At 39.1% G+C, this 21,842-nt stretch overlaps 1 protein-coding gene across 2 annotated transcripts in view; it reads right to left on the bottom strand.

Moving 5' to 3' along the window:
• rasa3 (RAS p21 protein activator 3) overlaps positions 1-21,842 on the bottom strand; it is a 115,223-nt gene that overhangs the window by 48,703 nt on the left and 44,678 nt on the right. For both annotated transcript variants that reach the window (XM_004911800.4, XM_002937865.5), the window contains exon 4: positions 14,286-14,380. In XM_004911800.4, coding sequence (XP_004911857.1) covers positions 14,286-14,380 — 95 coding nt within the window. The remainder of the gene's footprint in view (positions 1-14,285; positions 14,381-21,842) is intronic.

The raw sequence follows: 21,842 nt of genomic DNA, 5'->3' as shown, positions 1-21,842 counted from the left end.
CTAATCTGATATATTAGTTATTTAATTGTGCAACAAATTCAGTCCCTGCTGTGCATGCTCTGAACGTAACTATAACCACAGCAAGTGTTATAAATGATACCGTAGACGGGCATTTCTGTGATTACACGAGTTGTATGAACTACTGTATCAGATTTTACCAGAAGTTTAGAGGATTAGTAGCCTGACTAGGTACAGCATAAAACGTCTAAGGTCAAGTCTATGCTGTCAGCTAACTCTACTAAACTGGTGACTTGACTTTACCTATGTGGGTTCTGAGTGTTTGTGAGAATGAAAAATACATTAGTAAACAGGATATTCAAAATACTAAATCCTTAATAAAAGATTTGGTCAAATAGCTGACAATCTGGTTGCTAATTTCCAAATTCAAATCAGACATTGAAAAACATTGTCAATGAAAATTGATGTTCAGTAAAAAAAAAAAATATCCCTGTTTTACCCTTTGTTGTGACATTTTTGGCTAACAAATAAGCATGGATTATCTCTACAATCTAATTATCTACCCCACAAGCACTAAACATGGAGTAACTTCAGGGGGGGTTGCTTTTGCAAAGCATAGATTTTCCAATATTAAAACAATTGGCAAAAAGTAAGTTCAGCCCCAAGCACTATTCATTGAACTCATGTTGAACAAGGGGTATATTGCACCTTTAACTCAAATATAATGAGATCAAATATTATGATCACAAAAGTACTCCAATAAGATCTGCACCATTCCCACTAGAGATGCACCAAATCCAGGATTTAATTCGGTATTTGGCCAGAATTCGGGCATTTTTCGTCAGGGTTCAGATTCGCCCGAATCCACGGTCCTGGCTGAACTGAATCAAAATCCTAATTAGCATATGCTAATTAGGATTTGGAAGGGTTAAATGTCGCCGCATGAACACGGAAGTGGAAAATCTTGCGTTTGACTTTTAACCCTTCCAAATCCTAAATTAACATATGCCAAATAGGATTCGGACTCAGTTCGGTATTCTGCCGAATCCCTTACGATGGATTCGGGGGTTCGGCCAATTCCCACAGAATCAAACAGGCTGAAAGATCCCAGGATAAAGCTAAAAACTAATTTTTATTAATCACATTAACATTTTCAAATATCATCTCTCCATATATGTAGGAATAAAACTAGCGTTGGGTATTTATTGCTCCATGAGGGAACCTCGGATAGATCAAAAAGTGAAGAAGTAATTTTGTCCCTCCCTATAAAGCACTAAGTGTGCTACTTTCCCTCTAACCAAGGATAGAGGACAAAAAACAAAGTAAATGAGTTATTTGTCCCTGCCTTGCTAACCAAAGGCACTCCGCGTCAAACTTTCCCTCAGTAGCTGCAGATAGGCAAAAGTAGTATCCATTCCTATCATAGTATGGTGTGTTACAAAATGCTGATGTAGCTATTAACATTAAACAATTGTAACCATGTGAGAAACATTCCTGCTCTGAACCTGCCTATCAACACTGTAATTAGCAGTCAGTGCCTCACTTTCCCTTTTCTAAAATGAGGTCATGGAACACCCAAGCGGGATTATTACTTCTATTCACCCACAATAATAAGGGTGCCCCCTCCCCACATACCCCTTAAACACTAAACAAGCGTTTCGCTCCCCACCGCGGCATGGGTAATACTTGCCCAAGCTTCCGGCAGAATTCTTTATTCAAGAATACTGAATGATCGAAGGGTGCTGATCAAAAATTTGCTGTCAGCAAGAATACTTTAACCAACACTAGTTTTATTCCTACATTTATGGAGAGATGATATTTGGGAATGTTAATGTGATTAATAAAAGTTATGTTTTAGTTTCATCCTGGGATCCTTCAGCTTGTTTGATTCTGTGGGAATTAGGGATGCACCCCAGAATCTATTGTAAGGGATTCGGCAGAAGTTTTAGTTTTATCCTGGGATCCTTCAGACTGTTTGACTTCTGTGGGAATGGTGCACTGGAGTCTTTTTGTGATCACAATATTTGCAATCTTGATTTCATAATATTTGTACTAACTACTTCTGCACATTACCCAACAATTATCTAAGGGTTCAACACTTTGGTGTGGGTGGTGCTACCTTCTCTCTAGTCACTTGATATTAGCACCTTTAACTGCTAAATCCAAATCCTGAGAAAACTGCTGGAATTTGACAAATCCTAAAATTGTGTAAAGGAAAGGAGTATACTGCCCCTTTTATCTAAATAAATAGAAAATAGTAAAGTCCTGCCATATGTGTATTGGAAAACCAATAGGAAACTATTAAATGGAAACTTCCAGCAATTCCAGCAGTATCTGAGTTAAAGTTGGAGAGTGTCCATTCTGTTCTCCCCCTAGCACTTAGAGATGCAATTCAATGCCACATGGAGGGACAGGTTGGCTGATCATTAACTTGTACGGCATGAGGCCTTAGTACCATGTGCGAACAGATAATCAACGTATGCAAATTCAATTTTCACTTTATTACAAATATACTTATATAATTTTTTACAAGCTCAAAAATTAACCAGAACAACTCTGTAAACCAGTAAGAAAAGATAAAGCCTATTCAAATACTTTTCAAATACAAGAAATAAGAACAGAGCCAAACAAGAGGTCAGATGACCCTGACTGTGAGAACTTCCAGCAAATGCTCAGAGTTTAGAGCAACTAAGTGCTCTGTTTATTCCAGACACACAGAGACCAAGGCAACTACGTAGACAGATAGCAGATGCTGTGAAAATCTATTTGTACTTGGGAATCATTTGAAGATGCATTAGTCATTTCCTGGTGCTCTCACTGGAACAACTCACCACCTCGAAGCTGCACACAAGTTCACTGTCTCATACAAGGGCCATTCCATTCTGACAAACTGCAGGGAATCAAACCTGCTGTCTGCTTAAAAGACATACTGTTCCCTGGGCATTAAACCTCACTGAACCTGCTTGCTTGGAAACAGGTAAAGTGATTAACTTGTGCCTTCTCTTTCCCCAGGCTGAGCCTCAACCGTTATTTTGAGTGGCGGTGTGCTCTGGGAATTAGGGTAATACTCTGCATCCATCCATTCAACTTGACAATCAATGGCTGTGACACAGCAAGGTCAACCAAAGCCTTATCCTAAAAATGAAAAAACAAGACCCAAATGCTGAATTTATCCTGACTAGCATGTTTTATGCAGCAGTTATATATTACTATTATGCATTCCCCACATAGCAAACTCACAGCAATTACCAAGAAAAGTTCGAACTACTGAAACCTCATTATGTGAAAGTTTTCTAATATAAAGAGGCCTTTATTAGGGGCAGCATTTGAAAAGGAGGGTGGTCAATGGTTTTACATGCAGTCACAAGCTACTGTAGTTACTCCTCTATGCTGTAGACCAGCACTGGTTTGCTTTTTTTAATCTGCAGGTAGCAGATTTAATTTCAACTGCTAAAACCACTTCAGTAATACACACAGAAAGAAGGAAGCAGTAAGGCAACACCCACCTGATTGGCCAAGACACACATAACAGAGGTATCCTCCCAAGCAATAAAAAAAACCTGGTGCATAAAATACATGATGTAAGCAGAGAAACAACGTTGAATAAATACATAGTACTGGTTAGATTTACAAGCATTCTATCTTCAAAAGTTATCGAACAAATGTAGTTAGGGACAAAAAAAATAAAAACTGCTAAGTGCAAGAACAACATGCTCCCACAGGGATAATGGAAAGAGCAAGATAAATATGTCTGTTTTCTAGCAAGCCACAGAGGGATATCAAGGACACTGTACATGTATATACACATTTAAACAATAAGCTCCCATATGTAATAAGAAGCACTAAGTTTGCCCTGGTGCAGTAACCCTTAGCAACCAACAAGCTGTTTGCTTTTAAACAGGTGAACAGTGAATCCTACTTGCTGACGGTTACTATGGTTTCTACACCTGAGCAAATGTATGCATTTTTGGGATTATGAAATAAAAGACACTAACAGCACAGAACTGACATGTGACCTATTTCTACAGATTAAAGTATATTATTAAGGCCTATTGATTTATAGATTTGATTTATTAAACGCCACAAATATCCATAACAATCCAAGAATCAAAAGTGTAATAGACATTACATTAACTCCTAATACTGTGCTCCTAGCCAGATTTTGGCTTATTGTGTTGTGAAGCCACAATGGGAATATTCAGTGGCAATCATATCATGCTGCATAAAAGCTTGGTTCTGAGCTACAGAAAGCGAACCAGACACCCAAAACATAGCACTATTCTGCTACCAGTTTTCAGTTAAACACTGATGGGTTTCGGCAAACAAGTTTATAGGCTGCTGATGGCACTGGCCTAGAGTCTGCATGTGGGTGAACATGGATGGCATTTTGAACTATAAGTGAGGGCAGGAACCAGTAAAAATGATGGACAATCTTTGTAAGGTGCTGTTTTAGTGCTATATAAAGAATAACTGGTACTAGGATCAAGTATGCATTCTAACCAAAAATATCCATTTGATAAGTCAACCAGAGTGATAATGAATCCTTGCTAACAATTCAAACTGATTATACAGGGAAGTGGTTAAGAGCTATTGTGAGCTCTTGTCTTAAGACTCCCCAGAGAAATGTATTGCTTAGCATTAAAAAAATTCTCTTCTATATAACCTTGGATATCAGAAAGATCTTTTTGCTATCCCTCAGTAATAGTAAGAGCATTTAAAACCATTTCTTCCACAATACATTTAAACAAATACTAGCAGCAACTACCTCAAGCATATACTGTAGAACAGTGATCCCCAACCAGTGGCTCATGAGAAACATGTTGCTCACCATGCCCTTTGATGTTGCACCCAGTGGCCTCAAAGTAGGTGCCCATTTTTAAATTTCTGGCTTGGAGGCAAGTTTGGAAGCACAGAGACACAGTTTTTCAGCAAGCAGGGCCTCCAACAGGCTAGCAGTCCCCATGGGGCAACCAATTAGCCAATCACAGTCCTTATGTGGCACCCCAAAAGAACAGTTTTCATGCTTGTGTGGCACACCAACACTTTTTACATCTGAGTGTGGCTCATGGGGAATCCCTGCTGCAGAAGGTAATCAATGCCCTTTTTCTCCAGTTCAACAACACTGAAGTTCAGCCACACAAGTGATGGTCTCTGACCTTAAAGGACATGTAACTCCCACACAAAAAATGTAATAAGTGAACAGCCTCTTTGAAATCTTTCAATACCTGCCACACTGGTTGTCCAGAAGTTAATAAGTAAGGCTGCAATATCTCCTTAATTACTTAAGGTGGCCACACACGTGGTGATTTGCGATCTTTCGTGCAACCATCGGTCACACAAAAGAATCAGCCACTAACCGTTCAGGGGTGAAACGGCAGATAAGGAGATAGAAACAATAGGATTTCTACCTCCTTCTGCCGATTCAGCCCTGAAGGCAGATTTTGCTCAGACTCCTGTGATATTGGTCGACTCGCCGACTTGCCATACATGCACCGAATATCGTACGAAACGAGGTTTCGTACGATATTATCGGTGCATGTATGGCCAGCTTTAGATTTCCTTCTCCTCCTGCAACCCACTCGGCCCCCTCCCTCAGGAATTTGCTTTGATTACTGGCTTGTCAGACATGCTCAGTTGTTCTAGACTCAGATTACTAAACAGGGTCTGTGTGTGTGTATGCTGTTTGCAGATTTAAATGTATCTGATTATGTATCAGAGGAAAAATGGCCACCATGTGAAAGCTGCTATTTGCTTTAGGAAAATGTGATGGTGCAAATAATGCCATTTGAGTGGGGGAGACCTGCCCAACTGATATACATTGTAGGCAAATGTAGGCTTTACATGTCTTTTAAAACCAACATTGGCTCCTGATGAAACTAATATGAAACGTTGTGTTAATATGACCAACTACTTTGGCAGGGACTGATGTGAAGGATAAACAGAATTTAGCAGGAGACAGTAGTTTTGACCAAAGATTTGGTTAACTTTCTTTTTTCAACTTTGAGGTTAATATCGCACTACAGGGCTGAATTACTATAGGTCAATAAAACGAGTGCTATTTTTAGCATGCGTTAAAAATTTTATTGCTTATTTTTTGCAACTTAACGCTTGATTCACTAAAATGACATGTGTCATAATTAAGAAGCATCATTCTTTGCGTTATTTAACTCGCGATGAGCATTTTTCTTGCATTATTTCCCGCTGCGTGCGATATATTTCGCTGCGTGCTATATTAGCGCACGATTTTACACACGTAACCATTACTTTCGGAAAACTACTGTTCTGAAAATCACCATTTCCCTGAAAACTGGAGGATGCATCACTCTAGGGCCAACACATACTTGAAAAAATCCCACTGCAAAATCCATGTTGTGTTGCCAAAAGCTCAGGAACCACAATTTTCTTTAAGTACCGCCTGCCCCAAGTAGGTGTTAATATTCTCACAGACTAATGCGATATTTAGCGCGTTTAACTCTTCATATGTGTTTGTGAATCATGCGTTAGTATTATTTCTATGCGAGAATTACCGCAATGCGAGGTAAATAACGCATTGAGATGGTGCGTTTTTTTACGCATGCGATATGCGTCTTAGCGCATGCAAAATTTAGCGCAAAAAAGCATGCAATAAGCATTATCTACCTTTAGTGAATTGGCCCCTACATGTTTTATCCACTGGTATTTTTCTTTCATGTTTAAATGTCTTCTTTTGGACAATTTCACCACATGTGCACAGTGACAGAAGAAGTGGTGTTTTTCACTAACAGTAGAGAAAGTCTTATATGACATGATATACCCATACTCTTTCTATAGACAATACACAATATTACATACGGTTATGCAATGTACATGATTAAATGCCACCTCCACACATTTTGTGTAAGCCCCAACAGGCAGCACTGTTCCTTACATCTTGTATTTTTTTTCTGTATTTCTAAAGCGTTTTTTCCGTCAGGGTCTGGGCCCAAAAAGCTTGCATTTCACATCTGTGTCCCATTTGTGAACAATCGAAGTGTCTATTCCACACAGACACCTTTACCCAAACACCAAACTTCCAGGACATCTGCATGCACCTGATGTTAAAGTAAACCTTAAACCTCAAGTTATACAAATTGCCTTCAATAAGCAGCATCTTACCTACACTACACATGCTATTGTTACTACACGATTAATATGTCTGCTCTGCTGCAACAGAGGTAAGCAAGAAAATTCCTTTACAATGGCACTGGCTAGCTACTTACAAGAAATATACCTTAATAACATATCATGTAAAGTATACGCAAATAGATTACTTTATATACAAAACTGCACCGATGAAGGGCTGCCATATTGAATCACAGCCATTGAAACTTAGGCAGATACTTGTATAGATACTTGTATAGAGGTAACAATAAAAAGTTATTTATCCCAGTTTAGGAGTGTTCCTAAATAGCTGGACAGGGTTATCAGTCCCATGGAACTCTTTTGTACTAAAGTTATAAATCTCCAATCAATTACAGAGAGAGCAAATACATTTCTGGCATTGGCTGAAGTGTAGTTTGTGCACTGGAAGAAGTTGTGGGCAGACTTTCTTTTGTTCCTAAAAATAGCCATTCAGTCAGCCAAACAGTATTTGTATGGTTTGAGCATGTGCCAGTACAGACTGACTATTATCTCACCAATAAAGGGAGTTTCCCAGTGCTAAACTGTCCAACTCTTTCAAGGCTAGAACATTTTAATGTTCACATGCTGGAAGGAAAAAATATTTTTATATGGACAATTTTTTTGCCCCCAAACAAACTGATGCATGCTGTTGCATTAGGTTCTGAGGTGGACAAAGTACACAATTGGGTTAATTCACAAACAAAGGGGAAGTATGACCATTGCAGTAAACCACATAAACTAATAATTAAAGCATGTGTCTAATTGATTGTTTAATGGGCTTTCAATGTGCCTCACACACAGAACACACATGCAAAAGAGAAATAGCTAGGCAAAAAGGATTTGCTTATCAACAGATCTCAATCTAGAGACCCTGTTTTACTTGTGACCTTAACAAAGTGTCAGTCTCCTGGTGTCTAAAGGTGGCCATACACGTACCGACATTATCGTACGAAACCTCGTTTCGTACGATAATCGGTGCGTGTATGGTATGTCGGCGAGTCGACCGATATCGCAGGAACCTGCTGATATCGGACGACTCGCCGATCGGACCAGTTTGAAAATTTTGATCGGGCGCCATAGAAGGCGCCTGACCAAAATTCTCCCTTCAGATCTGAATCGGCAGAAGGAGGTAGAAATCCTATTGTTTCTACCTCCTTACCTGCCGATTCAGCCCTGAATGGTGTGTGGTGGATCTTACGATGTTTCGTGCGACCCATGGTCGTACGAAACATCGTCAGATCGCCACGTGTATGGCCACCTTAAGCACAGAGAGAGACTGTAGATGGCTGGACTGAATGCAATAAAGCATAGGATAATTAGGTAATACTATAGAATTCCATTGTTAAAAAGTCTGCATATCTTAAGATGGCCATACACGTAAAGATCCGCTCGCCTGGCAGTGTCGCCAAGCGAGCGGATCTTCTCCCGATATCCCACCCTATGGACGGGCGATATGGGGGGAATTTAGGTTAATTATGGGCACAGTTGGTTCGAGGACTGCATCAACGAGCCGATGCAGTCCCCGATCCAACTGAATTTTTTAACCTGCCCAACCGGGCCTGCAATTGGCCAGATATTGGTCAGGCTGGCCAGTCGTTGTTGCCCCTACATGGGCCGATAAGCTGCTGAATTGGTCCAAGGGACCGATATCGGCAGCTACAATCGGCCTGTTTATGGCCACCTTTAGTTTCAACTTTTTTTTGGAACACAGTCTGCTTGCCCAGCACTAAAGCACTGAATCGCACAGTAACAAACTGGTTCTATATCAGCTAAGTGCTAATCAACTTCAGTCCCATTACAAAATAGGAAAACTGCACTAAGTGACTTGAAAGCAAGAAGAGCTGCCTTCCATTCAAAATTTCCCTTCTTCTGTATTAAAAGCAGGTATTGTATCCACAGATAACCAGTGAACATTAGCTGGTTCGCTAGTTTTAGACTGGGATAGAAATTAAGCTAAACTGGCAGATATTTGTGGTCTATAAAGCAAAAGGCCTATTAGCCAGTTTATGGGTCCCTCAGACGGGCCCAGTCAACAGATTCCCATCTGTGCCATACATACTGTCAATGTGATTCAGTCAATATGATTCAATCAATCAGATACTGCCCACCTCATTTTGGGGAAAGATGCACTCACTTGCTGACCTTGTCAAACGGTGGTATGGCCAGCTTAAGTCACATGTATTTTTCAAAATGTATCAGTTAATAGAGCTTCTCAAGCAGAATCCTGCATTGAAATCTGTTTTTTTACATTTTAAAATTTTACATGGGGCTAGCCATATTCTTAATTTCCCAGGGTGCCACAGCCACGTGACCTGTGCTCTGATAAACTTCAGCCACACTTTGCTACTGAGCTGCAAGTTGGAGTAATATCACCCCCCCCCCCCTCCAAGCAGCCTCCTGAGCAGAACAATGGGAAGGTAGCAAGATAGCAGCTCCCAGTAGGTATCAAAATATCACTCAACAGTAAGAAATCCAAGTCTGGCTTGGGACTCTTCGAGTTACATGGGAGTAGAAGAAACCTTAGGTTCTAATGTGTAGGGCTGACTCTTTCTGAAAGTTCAGACTCGGGCACAATGCTCTAAGATGGCTGCCAATATTACAACTGAAAAAAATACATTTGTTGGTTGAAGAATGAAATGTTAAATGGTAGAGTGAATTATTTGCTATGCAAATTGTGTAATTAAGAAATAAAAAGTATACCATAAAAATCATGACAGTATCCCTTTAATATGCAAAATCATGTCAATGGGAGATCATAGTCATTTTAACATTGCTAAATTACAATAGTCTACTGTGTACCATAACCCTTACAATGTTACGGTAAGTGATAATAAGCAAACACCAGCATTTATTTTTCAGACAGGCAATCCAGTTAGACTACCTTATTGCATTTAGTTTGCCTTGTAAGAGGCAATAAGTTTGGTGTTTAATTCACTAAAGCACCTGTGTAAACAGCAGGCTTCAAATAACATCAAGTCATGCCTGCAGCTTAACCACAAGCATACTTCCAATTAATTTTCTATTACACGATTAGCGTGCAGGCAGCAAAACCATTTTCCAGCACTTGTTGCTGCACACAACATAAGAGCTTAGTAGAAACACACAGCTGTAACCTGACAAGACCTTTCCTTAAGGACCTAGTTCACACTAAAGACTTTTATCCAATTTATTCAGAAGCCCACAAAATCTACCTAAGGCTAATGCCAGATGAGGCGTAGGGCAGATATTTTCGGGAGCGGAAAATTGCTTACCGAAAATTCCGCCCTACGCCTCCCTACATGTGCCTGCCACTGAATGAATGAGTGCAGGCACATGTAGCCGATATACGCATGAAAACGCGAGATAATGCAAAGTCTTGTGTTTTTATGCGTATATCAGCTACATGTACCTGCACCCGAGCGTATCTCAAAGATTTGCCCATGAGTGAATCTTGCCATGTATGGCCACCTTCACTCAAAGGTGATCTGTAAATGTGTTTCCATGTGGTAGAATTTTTGTGTTCTACTGCATTAGAATGTAGGTGTTTACTGACCCCAGTCTTCTCATTGTGACTGTACTGACAGGAGCTCCTGTAAACACAGATAAAACTAGACAATGGCATAGCTACTTTTCTGCTTAAGGCCAATGCCACATGGGGGCTGATCTTGGCCTGCGGAAAAGCACAGGCTGAGAATCAGTCCAAACGCTTACATTAGCTTTCTTCTTTGCCTGCACCCGGAACTACTATGTTGGCCCAGGTGCAGGCACTGAAATGTGACGTTTTTAGATATCCGCCAACACAATGGTTCCAGGTGCAGGCAAAAAAGAAAGCTGATGGCAGCACTGGGGCTGATTCTTAGCCTGCGCTTTTCTGCAGGCCTAGATCAGCCTCCATATGGCATAAGCCTAAATGTATTGTGGGACACGGGGGCCGGTCTAATATTTCTCAGTCGTGTGATCAAAAGCCATCTGCTAGTGTATACTCCAAGTGTTCCAGAACTACAAACCTTAGAATTATGGGCAATGCCTGTGATCTTCCCTTTCCACACTCTGGCACACCCCCAAACATAATATTGTATCTCTGTACCTGAATTAGATACATGTCAAAAAGATGGGTATATTTTCTCTTTGAGAGTTATTTTTAGTGAGGAAGACATTGTTTATTTTCCTGAAAATATTCTGCCTAAAGGATGACTGGGAAGGTAGATGTCAGTATCCATCCACAATACAAGAGACACAATATTACCCACCAGTGGAAGCTACATGCAAAAATTCCAAGTTAGACACAAAAAGTTAAATAATCTGTTGCCCTATCACCCAGACTTCCCATAGCAGTCCCAGGCATTAGATGAAAAGACTGAGCCCATTTATGAATGATTATTTTTTTAAACTTAGTATGATAGAATCTCTTTATGCCTGGTTATATTTATGCAATTTCTGTTTACTTATATCAATATGCACACTGATTAGGGAAATAAAATCCCAAACTGCAACTATGTATTTTAAAATGCTTCAGAACGCACAGATAACAGATAATAATGCAAGTTGTTCAGGATTCAGATATACAGTGTTCACCAAACATTTATGTTTGCAAAGCAACAACTCCTAAAATGTATGTGCAGCATCTAGAAGCAGAAGTTCAATGTACTGCTGGATTCTTCGAATCAGTGGCGTTACAACAGGGCACCAGGTCCCCACACAAGAAAATTTTTTTGGAGGTGCCCAGCATGCTCATCAACTCCTACCTGGCCCCTCCCACATTACTCTCACTCTTAGATAGTAGAGTGTCCGGAAATGGGGAACACACCCACAGTGGTCTGGGCTCCCCCCCACCCATGACCGAAAAGCCTGCTTCTAATAAAACCTAGCAAAATGGTTAATAAATATAATATTCCACACCTGTAAGAGAAAAATATTACGTTTGCTAAAATGAAAATATTTTATTTCTAATAAATTGGTTTAACAGGCAAAGCAATGGTAAGGTGCTAATATATTTTCGTTCATTACTAGTTGTTCCACTAGTGAGTACAAGGCAAAAATTGAAATGCCATATTCTAACTTAGGCTTTCCACATGGGAAAAGGACCTGTAAACCTAAACATTAGTCATCTGAATTAACAGACCAATTATTTTAAATAACATTGTCTTCAATGTATTTTGTGAATTTCTGCTGTTGTTAGGCCTGAAAATATACTTAGGTTGAAAAAAGACACACGTCCATCAAGTTTAACCTTAGCGCCTATATATATATATATTATATATATATATATATATATATATATATATATATAACCTGCCTAACTGCTAGCTGCTCCAGAGGAAGTGAAAAAACCCAAACTGATGCCTCTCAAATTTGCTGCAGAGGGGGGAACAAATTCCTTCCTGTCTCCAAGATGGCAATCGTACCAGTCCCTGGATCAACTTGTACTAAAAGCTATCCCCCCATAACCCTGTATTCCCTCACCTGTACTAAGAGCTATCTCCCATGACCCTGTATTCCCTCACTTGTACTGAGAGCTATCTCCCATAACCCTGTATTCCCTCACTTGTACTGAGAGCTATCTCCCATAACCCTGTATTCCCTCACTTGTACTGAGAGCTATCTCCCATAACCCTGTATTCCCTCACTTGTACTGAGAGCTATCTCCCATAACCCTGTATTCCCTCACTTGTACTGAGAGCTATCTCCCATAACCCTGTATTCCCTCACTTGTACTGAGAGCTATCTCCCATAACCCTGTATTCCCTCACTTGTACTGAGAGCTATCTCCCATAACCCTGTATTCCCTCACTTGCTAATAATCCATCCAGCCCCTTCTTAAAGCTATATAATGTATCAGCCAGTACGACTGATTCAGGAAGAGAATTCCACAACTTCACAGCTCTCACAGTAAAAAATCCTTTCTGAATATTTTGACGAAACCTCCTTTTATGGATAAAAAAGATAAAATGAATATTTCAAATTATTTTTGTCAACCTTCCTAATTTGTAGATATAGGCTTGCTTTCATAAATATCATTGGACTATATTTCTCCAATGCAATTTGGGTGACCCAAATAGCAGGTCCAGTACAGGTATGGGACCCGTTATCCAGAATACTCGGGACCTGGGGTTTTCTGGCTAAGGGGTCTTTTCGTAATTCAGATCTCCTACCTTAAGTCTATGAAAAAAATTATTTAAACATTAATTAAACCCAAATAAGATTGCTTTGCCTCCAATAAGGGTTAATTATATCTTAGTTGGGATCAAATACAAGGTACTGTTTTATTATTACAGAGAAAAAGGAAAACATTTTTTAAAATATGAATTATTTGATTACAATAGAGTCTATGGGAGATGGGGAAAAGAGGCAGGTCTCCAGCAATACAAAAGGCCAGCAGCAAAGCATTCCTGAAAATTATTTTTAATTGCTGATAATGTATAAATATAACATGAAGCGCAAATGAAATGGGATGATGCACAAAATTATACAGTTTTTAATTATACACAGTGACCAACACTCATGATTTTCAGTCTTGTCCACTATGTCATATGTTTAAAACATCGGAATAAATCAAAGGCTTTCTGTGTCTCACATGTACCCAAAGAGAATCAACATGCAATTAAGGGCAAACCTAATGTTTCTCTCTAGCTAAGGTTACTATTTATACACACAGAAAATTACATAAAAGTCTTTGGCCTACTGCAAGCCTGTAATTACATTTTGGCATAATACAATCTGTGATCATGTAATTTCAGGAAACCGTAGAGTTTTGTCTCACAGGTGCCCGAGGTGGATTAAAAGTGAAGAACAACGGACATTATTTCTTATTACAAACTTTCTCACAATACCTTAACTACTGTTTGCATCCTAATGTTCTAAAACACTAGCTCATGTTCACCTTTCATGCAGAAGTCAGTGATGGGGAAAAATATTTACCAAGACTACAGTATTCCGCAGTTTCCTTTAAGGGATATTTTGGGATACATTTTTATAAGGGAACAATGTATACATTAAAGAAAAAGGTTGGGGGGGAGATTGAAATGACCTGTTTAATTAATATTTTTAAAATGCATGCATAGATATACAAAAGTGTTTGAGCTGGGTGCTACATGATTAAGACTGATGGAGCAAAAGATCCTGCATGTATTTTAGAACAAGCAAAGCTATGGCTGCACAATACCTTTCTGGACATGGTCATATAATAATAATAATTACAGAAAACTCACCTGAACCTCTGAATCAGCATCCACGTGCTGAACCTGGAACCAAGTGTCCCTGTTATTGTACTGCTGCAGATCTTCTTTTAAAATTGAGACTTTGCCTAGAAACATATGACAATAGAGAATCAATAAGTCTGTATAAACAAGACACTAAAGCCTTTCCGATGAATCAAAAATTGGACATAATGACATCACACACAAACAGAAGATTACTGAATGGAGGGTGTTTAAACCTAACATAGTTAGGCCCAAAATTGTAGGAAACAAGACATTTTTCCATAAACACATATTGCAGCTGCTTATCAGTCAGAAGGCCCCTTAGACTTCCTAGAAGCTGCAGTGTTTCCTCTCTAGCTACACCCCTGCTTTTCAGTAACATCATTTGTGAGTTTTCTCTTAGTAGCTGAGGTTAAAAGAAAACCACATCCATCAAGTTCAACCCTCTAGCAAAACCCACCTAGCTGCTATTTGATCTTTTGTGCAGACCATACAAGGTATATGGTCAAAAAATGTCAGTACAGCTTGTTATAGGGAAACCCCAGGCAAATAAACTATACAGGGCCCCACCATTTCTGATTCATGTAACTAGCACATTTGAAGAATTCTGACTACAACAAAGACCTCTGCAGACAACCCTGTTCCAAATTATTACCTTTTTTGATCATTGTGAGTATATTGCCAATTAAAGGTTGAAGAAAAAGAGCTAGGGAACGTTGAGTTCTGCAAGATCTGGAGAATCAGAATTAACAGCTTGACTAGTATTTTCATTTTTTAATATAAAAAAGAAGTAAATATTAATGGAAAGCAAACATTGTATACAGATATTTACAACAATATGGAGTTGTTTTTCCAAACCCAGTTGTGTTACTGGGTTAACATTAAATACATGAATTAGGTTTGCATTACAAACTGTCCTGAGACAATAAGAGTCTAAAATTCCAGCCATGGAACCAGAAGAGTGAAGAGTAAAGGTGGTAATACACATTATAATAACAATCTTTTCTGTGACCATTGGTTGCAGGAAAAATCATTTGTCCACTCCACTAATGTTAAAGGAACAGTAACACTAAAAAATGAAAGAGCTTTAAAGTAATAAAAATATAATGCACTGTTGCCCTGCACTGGTAAAACTGGTGTGTTTGCTACAGTAACACTACTATAATTTATATAATAAGCTGCTGTGTAGCCACGGGGGCAGCCATTCAAGCTGGAAAAAAGGAGAAAAGGCACAGGTTACATAGCAGATAACTGATAAGCTCTGTGGAATACAATAGTGTTTTATCTGTTATCTGCTATGTGCCTGTGCCTTTTCTCCTTTGAATGGCTGCCTCCATGGCTACATAGCATCTTATTTATATAAATTATAGTAGACTTTCTGAAGTAAACACACAACTTTTACCAGTGCAGGGCAGCAGCACATTATATTTTAGTTACTTTTATACACTTTCATTTTTTGGTGTTACTGTTCCTTTAAGAGCTGAATTGCCAGATATGCAGATAAAAACAATAGAATTCTACCCCTATCTGACAATTTAGCATTACCCAACTTCCAATGTAATTTTCCACCCTGGGTGGTTGATGTAACAGCTGAGTTCAGCCCCTCTGGCATTTGCCAGAATACACAGATTGCCGGTCGGGGTCCCACAGCAACAGAATTTTAGGCCCCTGCAAAACTTGGAAAAGGGGATTGCTGCTGTTACAAGTGACCACTACTGAAAACTATATAACTATTGATTTGTTAATTGCTTACAGGCAGAGAGTTGACCGTGTATTTTAAGGGGTACAAAGGGCTTGCTTGGGCCACTGTTACATACTACGAACCTCTAAGACCAAGTATACATTATCATGTGTAGCAGAGGTGTTTCTGAACCATGCAGCATTGGCTTATTAACCTCAGCAAAATGTAAATGCTTTCTGGAACTTGAGGTGTCAGTCCCATCTTGCCCCAGATAACTAATTTCACTACTGACCTGGTGAATTCTCAATACATGACTGACACGGCCGAGAGCAGAATCATGTACATTAGTACTTGCAGACTTTTTAACCAACTGGTTGTGTAAATAGAAATGTCCTGCATCAAAGATTACTCAAGAAGGCTGTTATCTATTAAGCAAATATTTGCAAGGAAGAGGAATCAATATTTTCTCCAGCCCACAGAAATAGTATTTTTCCTATATCACGGTGGCCAAACATGTTCAGATTTTTGTCTTCTACCGACAATCGTTCAGATATTGATCATATGTTTTACATGCAACCTCCTAAAACTAACATTCAGACTGAAATTGTTGGATAAAACCCTAAAAATAATAAATCGGAGGATGTTCTGAACATGAAATAGTTGGCAGACACCAATCGTACAAAGTGACTTCCTGTAAATGCATTGTAGTGCATTAGCCAAAGACACTCAACAGATCTGCATCACTGTATATAGCAAGGGCTGCCAACTGCAGCCGACAACTCAATGTTTACACAGTATAATCACAACCATAGGTGAATTGCATTGCAATAGTTAATCTTCAGCCGCAGCAGGAATCCTCTGCTGACTATTCGTATACCTGAGTTCATGTGAGGATATCCTAAAAATATCCACTCCTGGATGCACTTGCGTATTACAATAGCTGCAAGAATTCATGTTTAATTTTAAAAAAGGGTTATAATGAAATTGATCTAGGGGATTGTGTAAAAGGGTCATGTGTTGAAAAACAAAGCAAAAAAAAAAAAAAAAGAGGAAAATAAAAGGCTTGACATCAGCCCTACGCCTGCTACTTGTGCCTGCAACCGAATGAATGGGATACGCTCGGGTGCAGGCACAAGTAGGAGGCGTAGGGCTGAATTTTCGGCAAGCGTTTATCCGCTTGCCGAAAATTTCAGCCTTCGCCTCGTGTGGCATTAGCCTAAAGAAAAATCCAGGTCCAGCTTGGGACTTCCCCAGTTACATGGAGTAGAAGAAACAGCAGGTTATCTGAAAGCAGTTTTAATATGTAGCACTTGCTCTTTCTGAAAGCTCAGACTCCGAGCACCGAGATGGCACCTACCTACACACACCAATATTACAAAGTAAAAATGTTAATGAAGTTATTCTTGCTAAAAAAAAAAAAAAACAATTATACATGCCCTGCAGAATATGGGTTAATCCTATTTGTTCGCAGTGGCACAGTGGTGTAATTAGAGAAGCAGCAACGTTAAGCGGGTGTCAGGAGTCTAAGAATAGTGTCACACAGTCGCAGTGATAGGAATGGTGTTAGCAGCTGCTTGCCATTGTAAGAGAAACCCACAGGAAAAGGAGCAGGAGGTGCGAATGACTTCATCTTCCTGCTAGCACTCCAAAAGAATGCCAGGAGGAAGGCTTTTATACAAGATGATGTACTGGTATGTTTGTCTATTTTTATTTCTATAGTGCTGCTTGGATAGGCAGCACTGTACATTTATTTAGACTAAAGACATGAATTTGCTCCCTTACCATGAAAATTAATTTCTACATACATACACACACACACACACACACAGGTATAGGACCCCTTATCTTGAAACCCATTATTCAAAAAGTTCCGAATTACGTAAAGGCCATCTCCCATAGACTCCATTATAATCAAATAATTCTAATTTTTAAAAATGATTTCCTTTTTCTCTATAGTAATGAAACAGTAACTTGTAATTAATCCCAACCAAGATATAATTAATCCTTATGGAAGACAAAACAATCCTATTGGGTTTATTTATCATTTATATGATTTTTAGTAGACTTAAGGTGTGGTCTTGAGCATTCTGGATAACAGGCCCTATACCTGTATATATTACACACACATAAATATATTTCACAAAAGGACCAGCAATATCAGGAATTTTTGTGAAAAAAAACAAGTGTATATTTAGCAGGAACATACAGCCAAAGTTACCTTTCTTAAGGCAATCACAATCAGATATAAATAGCCCATCATAGAGAGCATAAAGACAATAAGTGAGTGATACTCATACCAAAACAACTATATATATTATATTAATATACAAGTATGGAATCCTTTATCCGGAAACCCAATATCCAGAAAGCTCCGAATTACAGAAAGGCCATCTCCCATAGACTCCATTTTAATCAGATAATTCAGATTTTTAAATTTGATTTCCTTTTTCTCTGTAAAAATAAAACAGTGCTTTGTATTTGATCCCAACTAAAATATAATTAATCCTTACTGGATGCAAAATAATCTTATGTATGTATGTATGTATAATTTTATTTATAAAGCGCCACAAGGGTACGCAGCGCTGTACAGTCTTACAGAATACAAAATTACACACAGGGAGGACAAGTGATATAATAAATAAATACAATATATATATATATATATATATATATATATATATATATGTATATATATATATATGTTGGGTAACATACAGGCACAAACTGGAAGGTAAGAGTGCACCAGGTATGGGCATTTGCCCTTTAGCGCAGGACTAGGCAAAATAATGTTTTAGTGCTCCAGAAGGAGAGTGGGTGAGTTTTCCTTACCAGGAACATGCAGGGAGACCAGTGAAGAAATGTAGTGAGGAGCAGAGGAGTTAAGGGCTTTGAACGTTAGCAGAAGGATTTTGTAAGCTATCCTTTGCTTAACAGGCAGCCATGCAAGAGAGCTTAAGTGAGGCTGAGCAGGTTCCCTCTTCGGAGAGAGCAGGAGGATCCTGGCAGCAGAGTTTAAAATTGATTGCAGGGGAGAGAGGTGGGAGTCTGGGAGGCCGGTTAACAGGAGATTGCAGTAATCTAAGCGGGAAAGGATAAGGGCATGGATTAGTGTTTTAGCTGTGACTAGTAAAAGAAAGGGGCGTATCTTGGCAATATTGCGGAGGAAAAAGCGGCAGGTTTTGGAAGTTATTAATATGGTTAGAGAAGGAGAGTGACTGGTCAAAGATAACCCCAAGGCAGCATGCAGAATTTACAGGGTTGATGGTCATGCCATCAGTAGTAATGGTGAAAGGAGGAGGAGGGCCATGTTTGGGTGGGAAGACCATGAGCTCTGTTTTAGCTAGGTTAAGTTTGAGCTGGCGTCGGTTCATCCAGGAGGAGATAGCCAGGAGGCAGTTACCAATCTGGGTTTGAACATCAGCAGTTAGTGCAGGGGTGTCTAAATATATCTGGATGTCATCTGCATATAAGTGATATTTAAGACCAAAAAAAGAAATAAGGTCTCCTAGAGAGAGAGTGTACAGGGAGAACAGCAAAGAACCAAGCACAGAGCCCTGAGGCACCCCCACACTAAGCGGAACCGGGGTAGAGGATTTGTTAGTAAGAGCGACAGAGAAGGAGCGGTTAGAGAGATAGGAGGAGATCCAGGATGCAGCCTGATCCCGGATACCCAGAGAATAGAGAATTTGCATAAGAATAGAATGGTCAACAGTATCAAAAGCAGAGGAAAGGTCTAGGAGAATGAGAACTGAGTAGTGTCCTTTGGCCTTGGCAGTCTGGAGATCATTTGCCACTCTACATAAGGCCGTCTCAGTGGAGTGCGCAGGCCGAAAACCAGACTGCATAGGGTCCAGCAGATTATGGGTGCAGAGGAAGTTAGTGACACGAGAAAAGACAAGACGTTGCAGGAGTTTAGAGGCAAGGGGCAGGAGAGAGACGGGACGGTAGTTAGAAAGGCAGGATGGGTCCAGCGTAGCCTTTTTAAGAATGGGTTTAATTAATGTTTTATTGATTTCTTTGTAGATTTAAGGTATGAAGAACCAAATTACGGAAAGATCCCTTATCCGGAATACCTTTGGTCCTGAGCATTCTGGATAACAGGTCCTATACCTGTATATATAGTTAAAAAGTCCAGAAGTTGGGGCCGAAACATTGATTTTTCTGCACTACTAAAGGAATTTTGTTTAACTTTTGCCATGTCCTGCGAGTGCTGTGTCCAATCTATACCTACATTTTGTTACCTACACCCGGCACCCAGGCATTTTATATATATATATATGTATATATTAAAAACATGCTGATGGACACCAGGAACTTAAACATCTCACTAAACCTCACTATATCTTGATAAAGGTCCCTGGTGAGGACCAAAACTTTGATCCAATAAATAAGTGTTTCATGTTTATGTTCCTGATGTGCATCGTCATTTTTCAATATTTGTATTACTTTTCTGATTTGTACCCAGCCTTTTGTCTCAATAAGTGTGTGCTCGAGCCTTTAACTATATATAATATATATCATTTCTATTTCCAATGTCCCATTTTGTGCTGACTAAACTTCTGTGGGTGGAGTGAGAGAGATCTGTCACTAAGATGAGAACACGAGAAGAAAAAATTAGAGGAACTTAATGAACCCATACTGTAATTTATTACAAATCACCAACAAGTTTCAAGACACATAACAGCACAAGGCCATGGGCTAACTGTTTTTATAAAAGTCAGCGTCCTCTGAGTTGTCTAATAGGGGGCATTATTCTTTATATTCCACAAGTACCCATCCAATTCCCCTACAGATTTCTTTATTGGCTATTCTCTTCTCATAGGACATGAGAATTCGCCACTGCTCCCAGCATCTTCAGTCTCATTAATAAATTCTAGCACCAGCCACTCCCTCTCCTTTTTTCACTAACAGCACTGTGCCCCTCCCCCCTCAAAATCTCTTTTCACTGTTCCACACTCCCAGCATTTCCACTCTCATGTTCAACTCCAAGAATCAGTTTAACTATCTTAAGCCTTTCATTTAAAGAAGCTGTTGAAATTTCCAAAATTTCCAGTTTCTGCAGCTAGCCTCGTCCCTTTCAATCATCAAGCATTACTTATTAAAAATCTAGTTTCTTTTATTGGCTTTACTGACAAAATAAAAAAAAAGGAGAAGCGGCTAGAGGTGCTTTTCAGAAAGGAGAGAAGCTAAGAGCAGCCACTGTTCTGACACTAGTGCCCATAGCAACACTTTGTGTCAGTCCCTTTAAGTTAAAAAAGGCACATTCTGATTTCAGATCACTATTTATATGTATATAGTCTATCTAGAAGATGACGCATTGCAAAATGCCCCAAAGGGGTTTTGTAATAAACACCTGGGCAAACTTACTGCCTTTTATTAAATATGGGGATAGTTCTGTTGTTCAGTAAAAGGACAGGAGCATATTTCTTAGAGGCATTTTTATAAAACTGTAAAATAATATGCAGAAACACACTTTTCTTGAAAAACCAGCATAGTTAAGCTAAAAAATATCCAAGATGTCGCAAGTAAAAACTTACATAGAAACCTGCCCAAGTTCATAGAAAATTACATGGCTAGTAAAGCTGTGTAAAGATTAAGATCAATTTTACTGACTATACCGGTTTCTAAGCAAGGTTTATATTTTCACCAGATTCTTCCAGTATGCTTCACTGGTCTTGGCCATACTCCTCAGTTTTATAAATAGGTATGTCATTTTACACCACATGGGATTTTCCATGTAAAATTAAATGCACATATTTATAAATGTAACTAGTCTATAAGCATCTATAAAAAGTGTCTATAAACAAAGCAAACATGCACAACATTTAAATAAAAAAAGGTATAAGGTTTATATAGATGGGAACTTCCATTTAGCTTGTATGAGC

This window comes from Xenopus tropicalis, chromosome 2, assembly GCF_000004195.4.
Source record: "Xenopus tropicalis strain Nigerian chromosome 2, UCB_Xtro_10.0, whole genome shotgun sequence".
NCBI lineage: Eukaryota > Metazoa > Chordata > Amphibia > Anura > Pipidae > Xenopus > Xenopus tropicalis.
The sequence above is the reverse complement of the archived record's forward strand: the minus strand, read 5'-3'. Positions and strand labels throughout refer to the sequence as shown.